The 19,975-nt window shown below is 36.4% G+C and overlaps 1 protein-coding gene across 3 annotated transcripts; it reads left to right on the top strand.

The window, feature by feature from the left end:
- Nucleotides 1-154: 154 nt before the first annotated feature.
- On the top strand, nt 155-19,960 carry ena (ENAH actin regulator enabled). 3 transcript variants are annotated; one of them, XM_011061587.2, is made up of 9 exons: nt 155-553; nt 10,996-11,317; nt 11,702-11,901; nt 12,319-12,498; nt 13,642-13,703; nt 14,117-15,249; nt 15,427-15,615; nt 15,919-16,171; nt 16,261-19,960. In XM_011061587.2, exons 1-9 carry the CDS (start codon nt 549-551, stop codon nt 16,287-16,289), a joined length of 2,373 nt encoding a protein of 790 aa, XP_011059889.1. In that variant the 5' UTR covers nt 155-548; the 3' UTR covers nt 16,290-19,960. The 3 variants fall into 3 exon arrangements, with proteins under 3 accessions (XP_011059889.1, XP_011059887.1, XP_011059888.1); XM_011061585.2 differs by lacking the exon at nt 155-553 and adding an exon at nt 7,562-9,884; XM_011061586.2 differs by lacking the exons at nt 155-553; nt 12,319-12,498 and adding an exon at nt 8,025-9,884.
- Nucleotides 19,961-19,975: the final 15 nt, after the last annotated feature.

The raw sequence follows: 19,975 nt of genomic DNA on the forward strand, positions 1-19,975 counted from the left end.
AAAGCGGAGATTTAAATGGATCTCCCTCTCTGGATTTGCGCCCTCTGTTGACGGATGTCGAAATTTCTTTGTAAAACTTTTTTGCTCTTCGAGCGTAACTCGATCGGTCTCCGTGCGCGTCACCGGCGTCGCCACTGTCGTTACTGTCACTGCTAGCAGTGTTGGTGTTGTTGGCACTCCATGGCACTCGCACCTCGCAGTCCTCGCACCTCGCACTGCAGCCGTCACGGCACAGCACAACGTTGAGCGTATGTGTGTGTGTGTGTGCGTGTTTGTGTGTATATGTGTAGGTGGGTGGTAGGGAGTCGGAATTCGGAGTTCGGAGTCGTCGGCAATGACGGCAATATGGCCGGCCAGATGTGCAGCGGCAGGGTGTCACGGTGGTGTTAGTGCCGCGCGTTAAGACTCATTCTCGTTATTTATATATGTCGAACTACCGCAAATCTTGTCCGAATCTCGCGTGTTTTCATGGGCTCGGTGATATACTGTGTAGAAGCAGGAATACGGCTTGCATGAAGGCATAGCATACGCTCACCGGCCAAGCAAACATGAAGTAAGTAATGCATATACATGAACGCGATCGCGCGAGGAGAAAGAGAGAGCGAGAGAAAGAGAGAACGTGATGGACCGAGCGATCGGAGCATTATCCGAGCTACTACTCTTCCTCGGCTGTACTTTTCTCTTTTTGCGACTTGTTCAGGACCCACATCGTGTGATTCGGTCGCGCCTCCTGAGCTAGTTGCCAATTGTAAGAACGATACGCCGAGTCGCGCCGCGCCGCGTCGAGCCGCGTCGAGCCGCGTCGAGCAGCGTCGAGCAGCGTTGCAACGATGACGGTCAATATCGGCCGATCCTTATTTCGAATGCCTCGAGCCTCCGACGTCTACGTCAATGTCTTCTTCGCTCGCACGGCTGTTTAATTCGCAAACGTGCAATGTATCCATGTTCGGACAAAGAGGATATCGATCACGCGTCGGAGGATTCGGAATCTTTGGAGGACGGGCGCGGACCGTTCCTTTAATTCGCGATCGTTTTTTAAATCCCTACTCGACTTTGGAAGGGAACAGTTGCCCATCTTGGACGGAGGATGACGAACGATGACGGAGGACACGGACCGTAACGATTTTTGACAGCGTCCAACGATGGCAACGATGGGGCGAGTCGCACGCACGCACGCACGCACGGCGAGAACGCTTCCCTTCGCTTTCTCTCTCTCTCTCTCTCTCTCGCTCGTTTGCTCGCTCGCTCGCTCGCGCATACTTGCATTTGCTTTCACGAGCGCAGAGCGCTTCGTAGAGTCGCGAGCCTTGCCTTTCAAAAACAGCGACAAGCTCGTTCCCTCGCCATCCATCGTCTCCCTTTTTTCCTCCACCTTCCCTTGCACGCCTATGGGTGCGTGCACGTATAGTTGCCCGACGCGTCTTACCATCTTACCATTCTTACGTGCATCTGCTGAGCGTCTTTCGAGGCACCTGCAGGCTGCACTTAAGTCATCTAAATTTCTCACCCAACATTTCTTCCCATTTCCACGAATATCGCTCACTTTAAACATGTTTTCATGTTTTGAAGAATCTAATTGCGATTACGTTCGTTTCAAACTTGTCGATCCATCCTACTGTCAATTTGTTTCTTTCCCCTCAAAATTGTTAGAGAGTCGTCAGAGATAAATCTTATTCCTAGATGAAAAAATATTTTTTTTTACAAGTCTATCGAGAATAATTTCGAGTGTTTTCCTTCATTTCGTAACGCAATTAGTCGACAGACTATGTCACAACATTCTGTCTTTCTTTGGCATTCAATGAATAGCAAAACGTGTCGATTTGTCAACGTCAAATGGAAAGCGTTCTAAACTAATGTAATATCGGAGCTGCTTGTAAAAAAATTTCGTCATCTAGCACAAGAAGGTTTATCCGATTCTCCATCTTCTAAGTACTTCTCGTTTATTTGTAGAGACAAAATTTGTTGAAAAGCTACGTTTGAAGATCTCTTGTGTCTGCAAAAATATCTCAGGATTTCGCTTTAATTTCGCTCGCTCGTATAAGAGTATATCAGATTGCGTTGATGCGTATTGCTATATTGTTGCCGCGAAGCAATCGCGTGACGCTTTAAAAAATGCAAAGGTTGAAGATATCGCGATGACTCGTAGCGTATGACTCGAAGCGATTTGGATTTCCGTGGAAAAATCTCAAATGACAAGGCGAATGTGTGTAATTTATATACTTTTATAAACCAATTTATAAATAATACTAATTACTTTTAAAACTCATTCACACACGAATGAGAATCACTTGTTAAAAGTTAATATGTTAAACAAATACCAAAAGATAAATATAATAGGCTAATGAGAATCAGCTAACGAGAAACGGCGCAATTATTTAGTGAACAATCAATACTCAGATATTGATTGTTCACCAAATATTGATGTCTTTTTTATTTTGACCGTTTCGACTCTCTTTGGAGAGTCCTCTTTAGCAAGAATGATACAAGTATAATTAGCTCACATGTCCATAATGCCTAAGTCACTCGCAAATTGACAAAGATGCAGCATTGTTAATCATCACGAAACATGAAGCATTGCACTGAAGCTTTGTTGAACATATTAAAATTTAAGAAGTAGAATTGTTAAAATTAAATATAAAGGGTAAACATTTTTAGAGCACACGTCCGTGTACGACGATGTGTCACTCAGATATGAAATTAATATGTTAATAAGAAAACATTCGAAATTGTCCCCTTAGATTTTAATTAGTTTTGCACACGTGTTGTGAATTAGAACAGTTTCAAACAGTCGATTTCAAATAAATATTTACACATACGTATATAATGCGATAGATAGATTGGATTGCGTCCAACATTTAATGGTTCGATTAACAAACGGTTGTCTAATATTTAATAACGAACGAATTGACATAGCGCAGATTTCACAACCTTGTCTATTGTGCCGTGACTAGCGTGAATTCATTAATTACATCGTGGCATGCTCAGCCAGCGTTACATGCCATAACTGAACCCGGCAAACAATTCTTGCATCTTGTTTTTGAAAAATAACGCCAAGAGATGCGATTAGAAAATTTGTCCAATGATATTAGTATCTATATAATTATAATACTCTACATAATCGTACAGTATAAAAATGAAAGGTATATTTATCCCGTATATCTGAAAAAACAAGATTTTTTTTTAATCGTTTATTTAGGCACAAATATACAAAGGTAGACGTACAATGGACTCGTTAAACAATGTTAACAACGATACCTGTAAAAATTTGCATGGATGAAATTCTAATTCTGAATTTTTTCTAATTTTTTTCTAATTTTTTTCAACATATTCTGTATAGTATAGTGACAGGCAAGGTATAGGTATAGGAATATCGAACGCTTATCAGCAAACACACGATGACTTCATCCCGATAATTCTTTTCTTCCGATACACGATATATGTCCTCAATTTCTTCATTAAAACAAAAATTTTTTTTTATTTTTGTTTATTTTCTAAGAAAGTGGATCGGTTTATGGAATTTTTCAAACTTTTCTTTCACATTGTAATTTTTAGTATAAAAGATTAATGCTTGTGTTTCCATCAATGTAGATTAATTTTAATCTCGAAGTTACTCCTTATCTTTTTTTAATTTTTAAAACTAGAAAGATGAAGAATGAGTTGAGATTAAAGTTAATTAGTAATAACAACGGGCATGTATATCCTACTTTAATTGCTGCATCACCAATGTCATGTTTTCAAGTAAATACCTATGTATTATCCTTTTAGATGTTTTGTAAACTCATCGAGATTACAATCTCGGGGTTTCTCTTTGGTCACCGAGTATCGAGCGTGTGAGACGAAAAGTCAGCGCGGCGAAGGCCGCGAGCGACTTCCGCTCAATTCCACGTCATTCTATCCTGCTTTCGCAGAGGCGGTTAAAGAAGGAGGTAGCCGAGCCTCCTTCTCGACCTCATCTTCGTTCGTTCGCGTTTCGATCTTCCTGCGATCGATACACGTATACATATAGATGCATGGGCCTTTCATGATAATTTCTAGCGATTTTTCCGTCGTCGAGCAGATTTAATGACCACACCTGGAGGATCCATACGGACGTTTGCTCAAGTAACAAGTTGTGTTCCTATGTTCACATCATGTCTTTGGAGGTGTGAGTGTACGAAGGTTCTCTTTACAATGATTTTGCAACTGGGTCAACGTTTTCCGAATTGTACAAAAGCAACATGATATTTTCTGCACGAATAAAATGTCTTTCTTTTTTTTTTTCGTGAAATGATTTACTTGAATTCAAATAGCATCGACACTCTAAACGTCAAAGTCAACAATTTCGTATAATATTATTTTATTCATCAATGTCAGCTTCATTTTTCCAATTGTTCCATGCGTAACCAGTTGGTATTGTCAAGACGTTTAATCATATAAAATTACCATGATGGCTTTTCATTAAATTTTAACGTTAAGACAAGCTCGATCCCAGATGGTTGTGACTATCACCAGATATGATTGGTTGGCGATGGAACACCCTATATATATATACCTGCCGGAAATGTTGCGTTTTGTGCATTAGCGAGTACGATGATCCAGAGCGTTTTCAACGTACGTTGATGCGCAATACATAATACATATGTATACCATGTACATACCTACATACACGCGACCGACCACTATATCTCTCCTACTGAGGAGAGAACAAACTGTCGTACAGTATCCCACTGTCATTTGCTAAACCGTGGGTAAAGTCGCGTAATGGCTTTCAATTTCATCTTCTATAACCGAGCTTAATTAATTTTAATGCTGCGATAGGATGCAGATTGTTCGAGTAACCCACTTTTACCCTCGCTTAACCAGCTTGGATTTGAAGGGAACTAGCTTTGACCTATTCGTGTGTATTGCAAAAGTCACGATATTATGTACTGATACATGATATCATTTGAAAGCTAAACAAGAATAATCAATTTTAACGCACAATGAATTAATAAAGGCAAAGTCAAAAAAACGTAGAGAATAATTTCAAGTTTCATTCACTCCCACATGAATTTTTTAGTCGCACTTATTTACAGGATGTGTGTGCAACATGATGGTGACTTGGTACGTCACCCTAACGTGTAAATACATGTATATGTATAATATAACTCGAAGGTTGCACGTTCCTTTGTTAAATTTCCATTGTCGCGCCCATTGTGCTACACCTTGCGTCGACTGAGAAAGATTTTTCCATGGCTACTTTCTTACTTGCACTCTTGCTTAGAGACAGAGAGAGAGAGAGAGAGAGAGAGAGAGAGAGAGAGATTCTCGAGCTTCTTTACATACGTTCTTTACACGTATGATGTTACAATGTAACATCATTGTGCAAATGATTGTAATTCGTTTGATTCAATTTCGATTTTATTCTTTGAATGTGTAATTAAATATATTTTTTCGAAATGTTTGTTTCCACCAAAGCTTTACAGAGCTTACAGACTCTCCCTTGGCGGATTCATCTTTTGTATCACGTGTATACTTCCACTCGTCGTTCCATCTTTTTATGTCTTTATTCATCTAACATTCTTAAGAAATTTGATGAAATTATCTTTACTTATTTAACAAAGACTGACCAGCGACGACTGACCATCGTAACTTTGACCTCAAAATCATTTGCGTCATCGATACGTCGAATTATGAAAAATTCTATAAGACTTAAAATCTATTGGACGAAGCTCTGTGTATTGCATTAAGTATTTGTTTCGTTGTTGAAATCGAAAGAAATTGCATTCCGGATTATTATATGAGACGGTTCAGACGTTAGGATTCTGAAGTTAGGGCTCGTGTTATCGTCATATATGTACGAGAGGAGGAGGAGAGACTACTCGAGTGTCGAGGCTTGACTTACCTATCCAATTAATGTTGACGCATGATTATATCTACCTGCCATATGCTACTTTCGGTGATCGTATTCGTTTCATTAAGGTGAAGCCATATAGGTACGCTTCTTTGGGCGTTAAAATTACCATCTTATTCCAAAAAATTAAATTATAAGCTACTTTAACTCCGGTTTCTATTAATGCATGGGTATGCCTATATCGAATTTTAAATGATAAAAATTTTTATATTTTTGCGTAAACTTTGTTATGACGTATATAAAAAAAAAAGAATCTACTCTTCGAATAATAAAGAACAATTTTGTACAAACTTTATTTTGTTTTCACTTTTACATTTTTTTACGGAAACCTTGTGAAATACAGTAGTGAAAAGGTGAAAAATTATTCATTAACAGAACGGTTATGTAAATAAAAAATTCTCACTGTGTATAATATAATGTGTCTTACAATGTATAATAGAATGCCAGACATCTTAGAATTATTCGGCAGAGGAAAAATATTTTATTGCAAAATAAGCCATTAAAATTTTAATGGCTTATTTTGCAATAAAATATTTTACGATTAAATGATTATCTACGATATTTTAGAATATTAGCAAACGATATTAGAATTCCCTTGTAAGAAAAAGTTTAGAATGATAGAGAATGATAGAAAAATCCTATCTGTTTTGAATATGGAATCTGGTTGGTGAATTCACTGTTTTGAATTAGAATCTTATAGCAAACCTTGTACAAATTTTAGAACCCGATAAAATATATATTGATAGGATTCATATCCGATTAATCGTGATGCTCGCGAGGTCGACGATAGAAAATAATATAAACTTATAGAAAACGATACAAATTGATAGAAATCCTATCGTTCTCTATCAACTTTTTTTACCTGCAGGGTTTAAAGGCGTAAAGTAATTTATAGAGACATACTGAAAGCCTGTATCAATTTCCCTGTTATCGAGTCTGACGTGTCGCTCGGATCGGTTTGATAAAGCAAGTGTCGCTGAAAATGCGTCAGTGCTCGACGCATTTTCCGTTTAAACGTTTTCTTTCGATAAGAGATAGATACGAATCGGTCGCGGAAATCTCCGCCGAGTCGAGAATTAATAGAGTCGTCACGATTGGATTCGTCATTGTCCGGGCGGTGAGAGACTCGTATAAACTAACCAGCATAGCAGTATGAAAGCGAAACGTAATGCATGCTCGCTTTTGCGACGTAGAAAATAAATTCGATATCCAATGTCGTATGTGTACCGTCACTTCACAATCACCACTGCTTCCTCTCTCGCTCCAGAGTACTTTTGTTCTCCTTATACTACAATAAGTACGATACAATGCAACGAGATAATAAAAACGCGACGACGTAGATTGCCATTAAACTTTCGTAACATTTCTCTCAGTTTAAATTTAAAACGCGAATAAAAATAAGATTTGCTTTCTTAATAAATCTCTAAATTTGCTAAAATTTGAACAAGATTTAAGATTTTTTAAAAATCAGGCTGAAAGTTTTAACGATTCTAGAGAAAAAACAAATCTATGTTTTTATCTTTCTCTTACATGTTGAACATGACAATTAAAGTCGTGAACTCACGATGCCTTTCGTTCTTTGCGATTTGATTGTTCGCTGAGAATCCAATTCGCGATACTTTTTGGGGGGTCAATTGAACGAGATACAATCATACATTCACACAAGCGCATTTTCGCTTATACAACAAACAAGCTTCGTTTACTATAGACTGCAATATAGGCTTATACGCGATTGAGATTTACGGTTGTTTTACACAATATGCGAAAAGCAGCTAAAGCATTTGTTCCACTTTTACGTAATATATGATGCTCTCAGTCTGATGGTTATTTATATCGGCCGACAGAGAGAAAGAATCTTTCTCGACGTTACTTACTTCCGACTACTGATATACAATGCCGTTCACGCTTTATGCTCTAAAAGTTTCGACATCCGCGTAGAGCATGATAAATCTGCGCACGATCGGGAACGTGACGAATCCGCGATTCCGGAAGAAAGGCATAAGAAAGTGTATATACGCATCGTAAACCATTATTTTGGATTTCTCGAAAAGCTCTATAAGAAGATATACAAAAAAAATTAAATGATATGACAGTGAGTACGAAAAGTATTCGTATAAAGAAAGTATTTTTTTAAAAAATTTAATTTCTAAAAAGTAAATATTATTCAGCGAGAAATGAGTCATCGAATTGATGTCGAATCAATATCGATACGATGATTTTAACAACAATTTGACGTCGTTTGACGTTTAATTAATAATCATTTCTTGCTGGGTAATTAACAATTTATTCATAAAGTATAAAATAGACTGTATGTTTCTTAAAATTATATATTGGGTCATCTAAAAAATATCCGCGGTTTTTTGTCACTAGATGGTGTTGATGGTATATATATATATATATTCATCAAAAAGATGTGTATTAATTATAGAAAATATATCATCTGAAAGATAAGCGAAAATTAAAAGTTCCATTGTTTGGATGCTCAAAAAGTATTTGTACAGTTGAGAAATTTAGCTTATAAAATCAGAGAAATACATGCGAAGTTCATTTGTATATGTTAGAACAGAACGTATTCATTGTATAAAATTGCTAATTAATGTTTATTTTCTACAAATAAGACTTTTTTTTATAAAAAATTTCCTTGTACGAATACTTTTTGCTCTCACCGTAAATAGAATAAAAATAGTGAATCAATCCAAGGATTACTTACCTAAAAAATGAAACTTACTCCAGGCAAATTCAGCGTAAAATTTTTTTGCTGAAATGAAGGGATTTGGGAATAATATCTGTTAGTACTAACTACATAGTAATGTATACTTACAATTAATAATATTTGATTTTACCGATTTGTATTCTATTCGCTGTAATGACACGTAACACAGTGATATTTAACTCGGACAGCATCGGGCAGGCGTGCTTTATAGTTATAGACCGGTAATTGTCGTGTGCAAGGCCGGTCTCTGACCCACATACAGCTGATTGACAAAACCGCCGAATGCTCCTCGATATTCATTGACCAAAAATGATTTTTACATATGCGTGCAATGTGTGATTCTAAATTATTAACAGAGAAAGTTTATAATTTCAGAGAGTGAAATCGATGTAAAAAAGAATTTTTTTTAGAGAAATTGCAAGATCTTTCATATACATTTTTATTTCCATGACGTGCGACTTTTCCACAATTCGATTCGCGATTTGCAAAAATATCGATTCGTGAGAATGATAAATATTTCTTGTCTTCCTTGCGTTATCTACATGCATCGTATGCGTCGTGCAACGTGGTGTAACATAAACGGCTAGTAAACGGCCTCGAAACGCGAATCGCAACGGACACGTCGCGCGTGTCGCGTGCTATGTTATCTACTTTGCTTGCCCGTGTATCGTATATACAGCAGTAGCAAACAGTAGTAGCAGGATAGTCGAGGAAGTGGCGGTATCTCGCCACATCCTACCTCGTCCTGTTCCCGTTTTGCCAACCAACGGAGGGAGTACTGAAAACTGTCTCTCATGCTCTCAGTTCAGTGAAAGCGACAGCCACCAAGCAAGCGAATCTCTTCCGCGCCGCAGATCGCGAATTAGGATTGAATGTCGCAGACATTTAATTACATCAAGGCGCGTAAACTGTGCCTTTACCTTACTTCGTTTCGAATCGGTTGTATCTGCATTATTTTATCATTTTTTTACGTTGCTCCTCGTTACGGCGAGAGAGAAAATTTTGGTGCTATAAAAAAATGATCGCTCAACGAGAAGAGGCTCTTCGCTAAGTAATTATAATGTGGGACTCCCGCGAAAATTCCTTCACCAAGACTGGCAGGACGAGATGGTCCTACGAGACCTGCTCATCCGCGCGCGAGAATCAGCCACAGAATCGAGACACGTTCGCCAGGATGCGCCCTTCGCATGTAACGGTGCAAGAAGATCCCGCGTCGCAGCAGCGTGTGAATGTACAACAACGTTCGAGCTATCTATACCGCCAGCAACGCTCTTCTTGGCAACAGGATAATCGTTCGTGGTACACAATTGCGCGTCAATTTTTTGCTCTCCTCTGTTCTTCGCCTTCTTGCCTCACGTTATCGCAATATTCACAAAATTGTTTCCCGTTTGTGTCTTCATAAACGATTAATTCGACAATCCAAAGTTTCCACATCTGATATCTGGACAAATGTTGGATTCCACATGTTGATGACACAAGTCGATACGAGTGTCATTCCGTCTTTGTTACTTATTCAATGTCAAGAAAGATAGAACGATGTCACTAAATGGAAAGCATTCTTTTTTATGATATTTGTTTTATACACTTATATATGTATATATATATTCAGTCTGGTTCTAATTTGATGTATCTCACAGCTATGGTATTGTTCGGTGGAATGGTTATGAAGCGGTTCAGAAATGTAATGAAGTCGTAAATGGTAAATAAATCGGAGAAGTGTGTTGTATAATCTATATTTCGTCGATTTGTTGCTGTTGCTCGCTTTGCCACTCGGATTATGCGACTTTCTCGTATATATGAGCAGAAAAAAAAATGATAACGGCGTGAGAGATATGTGCATCACATGTACATGCCATCCACGATTCAGTTCGGTGCAACATTTATTTATTTTCTTAGCTCTTTAGATAACGGCTGCTTTAATTTATGCAAATATATCTACTTTATTTTACATTCCAATCTTCAATTTTTTTACTCTTATATAGATAAATAATGAAATTAATTGAAAACATTTCATCATTGACAACTTGGCACTTTTCAATTGGATAAAACAATTCTCGTTCTCTCCTCCTCGAGACAACGTTATGAAGAGAACAAAAGAACTTGAAAGAATAATTGCGAATAAAAAAAAAATAAAAAGAATGAATTGATTAAAAAACAAAAAATCGATTACAGTAACACTTAAAGTTTTGTGGCTCCACGGAATTTTTTGAATTCCACGAATTAATTAAATATAAATAAATTGTTTGTATGAGCCTCTGCGATTGTTAGATATATTTGTAAACAATTGAGATGTACTTATCAATCAAGTTATATAGACGTCCTATAAATATACCTACATTATTAACATATTAACAACCACGGAGTCTCACGTATAGTCAATTTACGAAAATCAATGTTTTGTCATTTACAGTGAAGTGAGCATATCATCCGCCCGCGCGTCGGTGATGGTGTACGACGACGTGAATAAGAAATGGATACCGAGTGGCAGCTCGTCCGGCCTGTCCAAGGTCCAGCTCTATCATCATCAAGTGAACAATACGTTTCGCGTAGTCGGCAGGAAGTTGCAGGATCACGAAATTGTCATCAACTGTGCGATCCTAAAGGGACTCAAGTACAATCAAGCCACGGTCACGTTTCACCAGTGGCGAGATAACAAGCAAGTCTACGGGCTCAATTTTTCCAGTAAAGATGACGCCGATGCCTTCGCTCGGGCGATGCTCCAGGCACTCGATGTAATTTATTATATTTCTTTTACCTTATAGTTTTATTAGAATTATTACAACTCTGACTTGCCATCCCGGATTCCACTAGCTATTTTATTCTAGTCTTCTGGATCTATAGTTTTAACATCGTTAACTTATCGTGAAGGCAATTATCTATTACGGCAATTTAAGATTGGGAGCGGCCAAATTTTCTGACAAACATTCATTCCGACAAACATTCAACTTGGATGCTATTAACCAGAAAGAAAAAAAAGAAAATTAAGAGTAAAAAACGTTTGCTATCGTGGAACATCGATTTCAATTATGGCAATTACAATTTGTTAGTTATAATTGGATATATTATCGTTAATTAATTTTTAATTACACATTACGTCTTGTTGCAATGTTGCGTAGGTGCTAAGTAATGGTAGCAACATATCAAGGAGTCTTGCTCCGACAACCAACACGACTACTCCACAGCAAACCGCCTATCAACAGCAGCAGCAACAACAGCAACAACAGCAACAACAACAACAACAACAACAACAACAACAGCAGCAACAGCAGCAGCAGAACCAAGCAACCGTTCAATATGAGGAAGATATGGGATATAGGTATGTCTCTTTTATTTTCTTCTCGTTTCTTTTACATTTCAAACGATTTACGAATGTAATCTATTATCTCATTACTATAATTACTTTCTGCCATGAAATATAAGACAGTACGCACAACATCCAATCAATCCCTGTCACATTTTCAAACGAAATGCAGGCGATGTTCTTTCTTTTTATTTGTAAAATGTTTTCTTTACAATAAATACAATGAATCAGTGTGGAGACAATCATTACATGAGGCAGCTTTTGGTATACATGATGTGATTGTTATACAGGACGACATATGTATATCGTATACACATATATGTAGAAGCGCGAAAAGCTTGTAGGGTGACAATTTACTTTATAGACATAGACCCATTTCAATCCCTATCGTTCACCTAAAACGAGTCACACATCTGTCCTGACTGGTTACAGTCAAGGTCGTAACGCGCGGATTTCCTTGTCCCTGAGCCATCTGCCTACAGGAGGCCAGACGGCCCTGCCCGTGGGCTCCGCCACCACAACCCCCGAACACCACGTGACCGTTAGTGGTGCTGTTGGCACTGTTATTCAAATGGGCTGTGCGCGTGGCTCATCGGGCGATGGATATACGAGGTGATCTTCCCGTCCTTTAACCCGTAATAATCTGAATTTCTTAATTAACTACCATCAAAGTACCTTTTACGCAATATTATACATTATTAACTAACGCAGAAAAGTGAGAGAATTTTTTCTAAAATATGCCAAGAAGTTATTGATTTAATATTGTTGTATCATATGAGATTAGCTACATATGGGTTAATATGGGTTAAAGGCTATCTAGGATCTCCTTATTCTTTGTAGTAAATACGTCGGACATTAACCACGTTAGAATAATCGTTCTACTTCTTTCCTCCTTGCATCTTTTACCTTCCTCTATGTTGTATACTGAATCTACATGCGAAACTTCAGTTACTGTAAAAACGAGAATCGATGGAAAGATATTTACAAGATGTCGAAAATAAAATTGCAGAGAGCAATTCTAAGCGGGAGAATTCGCTCCGTCTGTTGCGCCTCTCAAAATAACTCCCTGCGCCTCTCAAAATAACTCGAATACATTGCACGACCGAGTTTGATATTTTTTTTCTAATTTTTTATGCAAAAACTTTTTATAAAATTCAAGATATATTTGATAAATTCAATTTATTAAAACGCGGTTGTCGAATAGGTCTAGTATATAAACTTATCAGGAATAACATAACTTGTTATACTTGTTATACTTGTATGTATACATTTACATTAGCTTGCTCTGTATGGAAAGTATCTTGCACTGTACAATGAAAATATAAAGAAGATTAACATCTTCTTTAGTTTTTTATGTGATGGTTTGTATAAATTAATATCTCTCTCGATACACGTCTTAACAATAGATTGTGATGTAGGGTAAGAGTATTTTCCTATCGTTATATTTATAGCGAAATAGGAAATAATCTTTGTAGCACAGTATTATTTAGCATGTTAGTGTGCGACACATTTAAATTTATCCCATGCGTTTATACATATAATTTTTTCTCTTTATGTCATTGAGAAATATTTTTCAAATCGGTTAAAATGAATTTTTAGTAACGATCTATGTATAGAAGAAATATATAAGTAATTTATTACGTCTATTATATTAGTTGGCTGGCCCTACTCTACGCTTTATACATATTAACAATGTATTGTGCATCAATGAAAAATTATTTTGTAACTAATTCCAAATTATTTCAATCTGTGCAGAACTATGACTAGAGAAGACGTGGCAATAATTCAGGAACGCAGAATGTCTCAGCAAAGTCAAGGTATTATATATATTCACATTTTTTAGCATAATTAATCTTATACATTATGTATAATAAGAATATTATATCTATTATAATTGTAATTTTATAACAAGCATACATGTAAAAAAATTGCATAAATGCATCTAAATTACAGGAATACAATTCTAAAGGAAGTGTCAAAATTGTATACATATATTATATATGTACATATATATAATATAGCCAGTTGCTGTATATATATCTTGATCTCCCGGAACTCGTGGTCTCGCGTAAAAAAAACATGGTAGTGTCGTTGCGCTTGGCTTAGCGCCGAGACATTACTGTATTTCTTGATAGAGTATACACACACACACACACACACACACGCACGCACACACACACACACACACACACACACATATATATGATTCAGAAATCAAATTTCTTTGTAGCAACTGGAAGTCCCAATCCTATATCACCGAGTTGCCCGCCTGCACAGCAGCAGCAGCAGCAGCAACAGCAACAGCAGCAGCAGCAACAACAACAACAACAACAACAACAACAATCTGGTCATCATCGAACTTCATCGGCACCGCCGGCGCCACAACCACCTCCACAGCAATTACCAACTCTACAAGGTGGCGGCAGTACGATTCCAGCGGCTCCGCAAATGTCGGCTGGACCGGGAATCGGTCCCCCGGTACCACCGCCCCAACCACCGATTGCACCTCCTGCCCCACCCTGCCCACCGACAATGATGAATTTTAATTCGTCCGCGGCACCGGCACCACCGATGATGATGAATCAGTATGCACAATCGCCATCATCCCAGTCAAGTCAACAGTCTCAATGCCAGGCCATCTACGTTACTAATCAGGCAAACCAGTATAGTGCTGCGCCTGCAAGCAATCAGTACGCGAGTGCCACTGTTTCTAATAGTGGCAGTGGCACCGGAAGCGGTGCGGCCTCCATTGTTGGCCAGAGCCCGAATCAATTTCCACCATCTGGCAGTCAAAACAACTTTTATAGTACTAATAATCAGACGAGTAATTACGCTACTGGCGGACAAGTTACAGGCCAATATAACCAATCAGTTGGTAGTCAGGCTACGCAATACGGTAGCAGCGGTAATCAATATGGAAGTAATAGCTCGATAAATCAGTATGCTGTCGCTCCGCCACCTGGTCCGGTGAATCAATACGCGATCGCGCAGCCTGGTCAATCGCAATACGTATCCCAGGCACAAGCACAGTATGGCGGTACCACTCAGGTACAAGCAGCTGCCACAGCGAGTAGTACCACAAATCCGTATGGGACACCATCAAATTCGGTGAATCAGTACACAACCGGTGGACATCACACAGTCAACGCTAACGCTTATGCTCCTATCGTTAGTGGTCCTCCGCCGCCTCCCATGGTATCACTGGCTGGTCCCGCTGCACCGCCTCCACCGCCACCGCCGCCTGTACCTAACGCTAACAATTCTACCGCTGTTGCTGGCTCATCTATTAGTTCCTCGAATGATCCTCCACCTGATACCAACTCATTAGCAGCTGCTCTTCAAGCACGTCTTAAAAAGAAACAGGTAATTTTCTTTTCTTTTTAATTTTAATCTTTTAATAATTTAATTCGATAGAGTTGTCACTTATTTGAGGACACAATATGTATGTACGTATGTATATATACATATATGTATATATGATATATTAAATTAATATGTTTGTATAAAACACACAAGTAGGATAAACTTTTTTATCAATAGCAACAGTCACAACCAGTGGAGAATAGCGGCTCGAGTACTAGCAGTAATAGCAGTGGTGGAGGAGGTGGCAATTATGGCACTTTAGGAAGAGGTGGAGGCGGTGGAATGGCTTCCATGATGGATGAGATGGCTAAGACTCTAGCACGCCGAAGGGCTGCTGCCGAGAAGAAACAACCCGAACAACCACCGGTAAACATTTATTGTAACACATAACTTGAACATTCAGAAATTGACATATCGGAATCGAAAAATCGGCAAGAGAGAAATAGATAAATTAATTTATAACGCACTCTAGGATCCTCTCAAGCAATAAAAACTTAAATCATACAAATGTTAGAATAATTTAGGTAAGAGTACATTTTTACGATGAAAAGAACGCGTACAATAAAATATTATATAATATAATTATAAATTATAATCATGAGAAAAAATAAAAGGGGGGGGGGCAGAGAGAGAGAGAGGAGAAAAAGCGCTAAACGATTCGTTTCACAGGAACCGGAAAGTTCGCCAGACAAGAAATCTTGGGATAAAAACAATGCATCTAATAATAAGTTTTCCAATGGCGCCGAGTCACCGAAATCGGTTCGCAAGAGGTTCGGTTCAGCTTCGGAGGATACTCTTCTCAAAGTAAACGGTGTTAACGATGGAACTTCGCTCACCGCGCAAGAAATGGAGGCCTTTAAGGTGGAGATAATTAAAGAAGTACGGAAAGAATTTCAGAAGATGAAACAAGAAATAATCGATGGTATGGAATATTATGCAAAATTTTTCACGATTTATAAGATATAAATACAAAAATTTTTGTGCTTTATATGAGATATTTTATATTTCCAGCTGTAAGAACAGAACTGAATAAGAGATAAAGAAGATAATAAAGAAGAGATAAAAGATACAAAACCGAGCTCTCAAAACCGATAGAAACAAAATCGAGGCGAAACAGAAAAAAGTTCGAGAGAGTTATATGACTAGATTGCTCGATATCAAAGTGATATCATTGAGAACTACATACAGGTTTTTACAACATATTTACGAGAATGTAATGCGATTACATTCATGTATATCGAACGTTTATATATAAGTAAATTAATCGTAGTGTCTTAAGTGGCCGTAATCTTTTTGTTATTTGCTATATAACAATTGTAACGAAATGTTGAATCAATTGAGTTTCATTTAAAATAATATAATTATTAATTCAATTATACGGGAAAATTGATTTACGCACATAAAGAATTTTACGAAAAACTTATAGATTCTCTCAGCGAGAGAAATACTTCAGTGAAGTATGAAACAAGTACACGCACACTGAAATGCTATTATATCATTTTGTAGTTTAAAAGAATATTGATTAACAAGGAGAGGACGCGACGTTATAATCGATGAAACTTGTTGTAGCAATAGATCTGCATGTCAAGTGATACTGGATAAAGGGATATAATGCACTTCTCAAGCGTTTGTGAGAAAATCGATTAAAAATTACTAAAAAATCATTGAATATTGGTTTTCAATAATTTTTTACTCAAATACTATCAACTTTACAGAAAGACAAAAATTGTTTATTTTCTTCTCATAAAGTTCTGAGAATTTTTTCAGAATTTTTTAAGAATTTTTTAACATCGTGTTTTTATACGACAAAAAAAAGTTGATAAAAAATTTTAAAAAAATTCTTAAAGTTCTATGAGAAGAAAATAAATGATTTTTGTCTCTCGCTGTTTTTCTGTAAAGTTGATAGTATTTAAGTAAAAAATTATTGAAGATCAATATTCGGCAAATTTTTTAATCGATTTTCTCACAAACGCTTGAGAAGCGCTATTATATCCCTTTACCCAGTATTACTTGACAGATCTATCGCTACAACGAGTTTTGTCGCAATCGATTATTATCATGTCGCGTCCTCTTCTTGTAAGACCAAAAATGGTGTACTATTTATAGATATCTTTTTCTGTCTCTTTCTCTCTTTTCTTTTCCCTCTCTCCCTCTCTTTTTCCATCATTTTTTCTCTCTTTTTTTCTGGAAATTTATAATCAGGATCGATCAAATGAAAAATTTTATAATTGAAATTGATATTAACCTAATATTTTTTTTACTATGAATTTTAGCGTGAAAATTTAATTATTAAAAAGAAACTCAATTATTTCAACGTTCAAGTTACGCATCGTATATTTTTTATTGCATATGGTTAGGCAGAGTTTCGCTTATATGTTAATTAAAATATTCTTTTACAATAGAGACCGATCTCATAATTTTGAAACATTCTATGTAGAATTCTTTTATCAATGACGTGGCATGTTTTTTTCGCATTTTTGTTCTTGTCGTTTACTTTAACGACACGTTGCTATCTTAATTTATGCAAAGCACGTTGCATTATCGATTTCTAGCGTGATGCGAATCAATTTTTAAAAATATAACAGGCGAATACATTCCAAGAAACACATCTCGTATCCCAAATGCGCTAATCTCTTAGACATGTTAAACGTTGTAAATAGTAATAACGACGATAGACGAATGCCACGATCGTTGATTGTGAAATTCTCAAGAATATTGCGCTTAAACAATATATAGTTAAGAAATCTTCGTGTTAATCCATTCTTGGATATCGAATATTTAAATTGCGGTTCACATTTTTCGCATATTTAAAACTTACGATACACGACGCTTTTTTCCTTGTGAGTTGGATTTGCGTGCTTACTACCATGTTGGCAGCATTGCTGGCAATACTGCTGGCCTAGTGTTGCTAGCTTGGATTCAGACGGTACGAGTTTTCGTGCTGACTGAAATTTGTTTAGCAGAAAGCTCTTGACGGAAATATCCGAATAAGTAAACATGGAACACATCATTGCTACTGTAATACATTGTCGTGAAAGTACAATTGTATTGTTTTTAATTATTGTGAAAAGATCACGCGATCTAAGTCTGTTCCCTTGGCTTCCACAATGCCATGAGCTAATACAAAATCATGCAAGAAAAATAGCATCTGACTTGTCACGAAAATCCAGCAGACTAATCAGCAGCGTGGCCAGCAGACTACACAGTTTCTAGCATAGCAGCCAGCAAGATCGCCAACAGAGTAGTATGTAAACAATTCTACAAGAAAAAAAGTGTCTCGTGTACGCAGGCTTAATACGACACACTGTTCTCCAAGGAAACTGTCGTAATTGAAAATACTACTGCACATTAAACATACTTTCCGATTGATTAATTAAATTTTTTTTAAATCTGAAAATTTATAATTATAATTTCATGGTTTTTTGAGTAGTAACTTTTATCTAATTTGCTTTCGAGTTTGTTAACCTTTAAACTTTTATTTAGACAATTTGTTCACGTACACAAATAATCTGAATATCCGTACGATATATAATTTACTTTTTGTATCTTTCTTGAAGCTGTATTTATTTTATCTTACATTCCCAATTGTTATCGTGACCAAAATTTTATGCAAAGTATTCTCTCTTTTATCATTCAATTCAACAATTAGAATACGATATGCAATAATTTGATTTATTTATTATTATCGCGAACGGTTATTACTAATACTGATAACATATATTAGTTCTATTTCATCAAAACAATCACATATATGATATACTGATTATTGGCGAACATTTGTGGAAAATCATTGTGGTTGCCAATAAAAAAGCAATCTAATCAGAATGTTTTTTTAATATAAGATTTTTTAAATAAATTTTTGATATATATGTGTGTATATATATATATATATATATATTTATATATGTATATATGTATATAATACTATTTAATAGAAAATATTTTTTTCTTATATATTTAATATTTATTAGAGGAAAAAGCACAATTTTTTGTGATGCAGTTTAACATTTGTCATCTTTTATCTGACACCAATTGGACAATTTTCTACAAGTGTTTGATTAATGTCCAGTAAAATTTGGCCACGAATAATATAATAGAATAATATGTATATCTATCCATGTTTTTATCTCGTAAAATCCATTTTGTACACAAATTTTCGTTGGTAGTCATCTACCAATTCGTAACTTTGAAGGCTGAATTTTACACAGTTTTTTATTACGCAATACTTTTCTGCGCTTTATTACGTACAGTTTTATTACATCGGCACGCTAGTTTACGATAAGTGTAATCGATAAGAACTCTTGATAATCATTCCGAAGGAATTAGATGAAAGACAATTTCTAGTCGAATCATCGGAGTGAGAGATATGATTTCGCAAAGAAAGGTATAAAATTTTGACAGCAAGCGTCGATAAAAAACTTATTTTTAAATCATATAAACGTCACATCATTCATCACTTATGCTTTATCAATTTTTTTTTATTTTTCATTTAAATAATAGTTATAATTTCCTAGTGTATTCGATACGCGTGCGACATATTTAGCATTTATTTCCTTCCTGTACATCTCTGTGAAGAAAGGAAATAATGTTAAATACGTTAATACGAATAATTTCTACGGCGTATCGCTGATATATTCTCGAGATGCATCAAATATTTTGATCAATATTCAAGAGTTTCGTATGCAATTTACAAATACACGAGTGCACATAATTATCTTTTTATATA

Source organism: Acromyrmex echinatior, chromosome 13 (assembly GCF_024713525.1).
Source record: "Acromyrmex echinatior isolate Ae372 chromosome 13, ASM2471352v2, whole genome shotgun sequence".
NCBI classification, from domain to species: Eukaryota; Metazoa; Arthropoda; class Insecta; order Hymenoptera; family Formicidae; genus Acromyrmex; species Acromyrmex echinatior.

Excerpts from the sequence above, each read along its gene's own strand:
- ena (XM_011061585.2), top strand. The coding sequence starts at position 9,646 with ATGTGGGACTCCCGCGAAAATTCCTTCACCAAGACTGGCAGGACGAGA. Across the intron at positions 9,885-10,995 it reads CAACAGGATAATCGTTCGTG|TGAAGTGAGCATATCATCCG; the intron begins GTACACAATTGC and ends TGTCATTTACAG. Across the intron at positions 16,172-16,260 it reads GAAACAAGAAATAATCGATG|CTGTAAGAACAGAACTGAAT; the intron begins GTATGGAATATT and ends TTATATTTCCAG.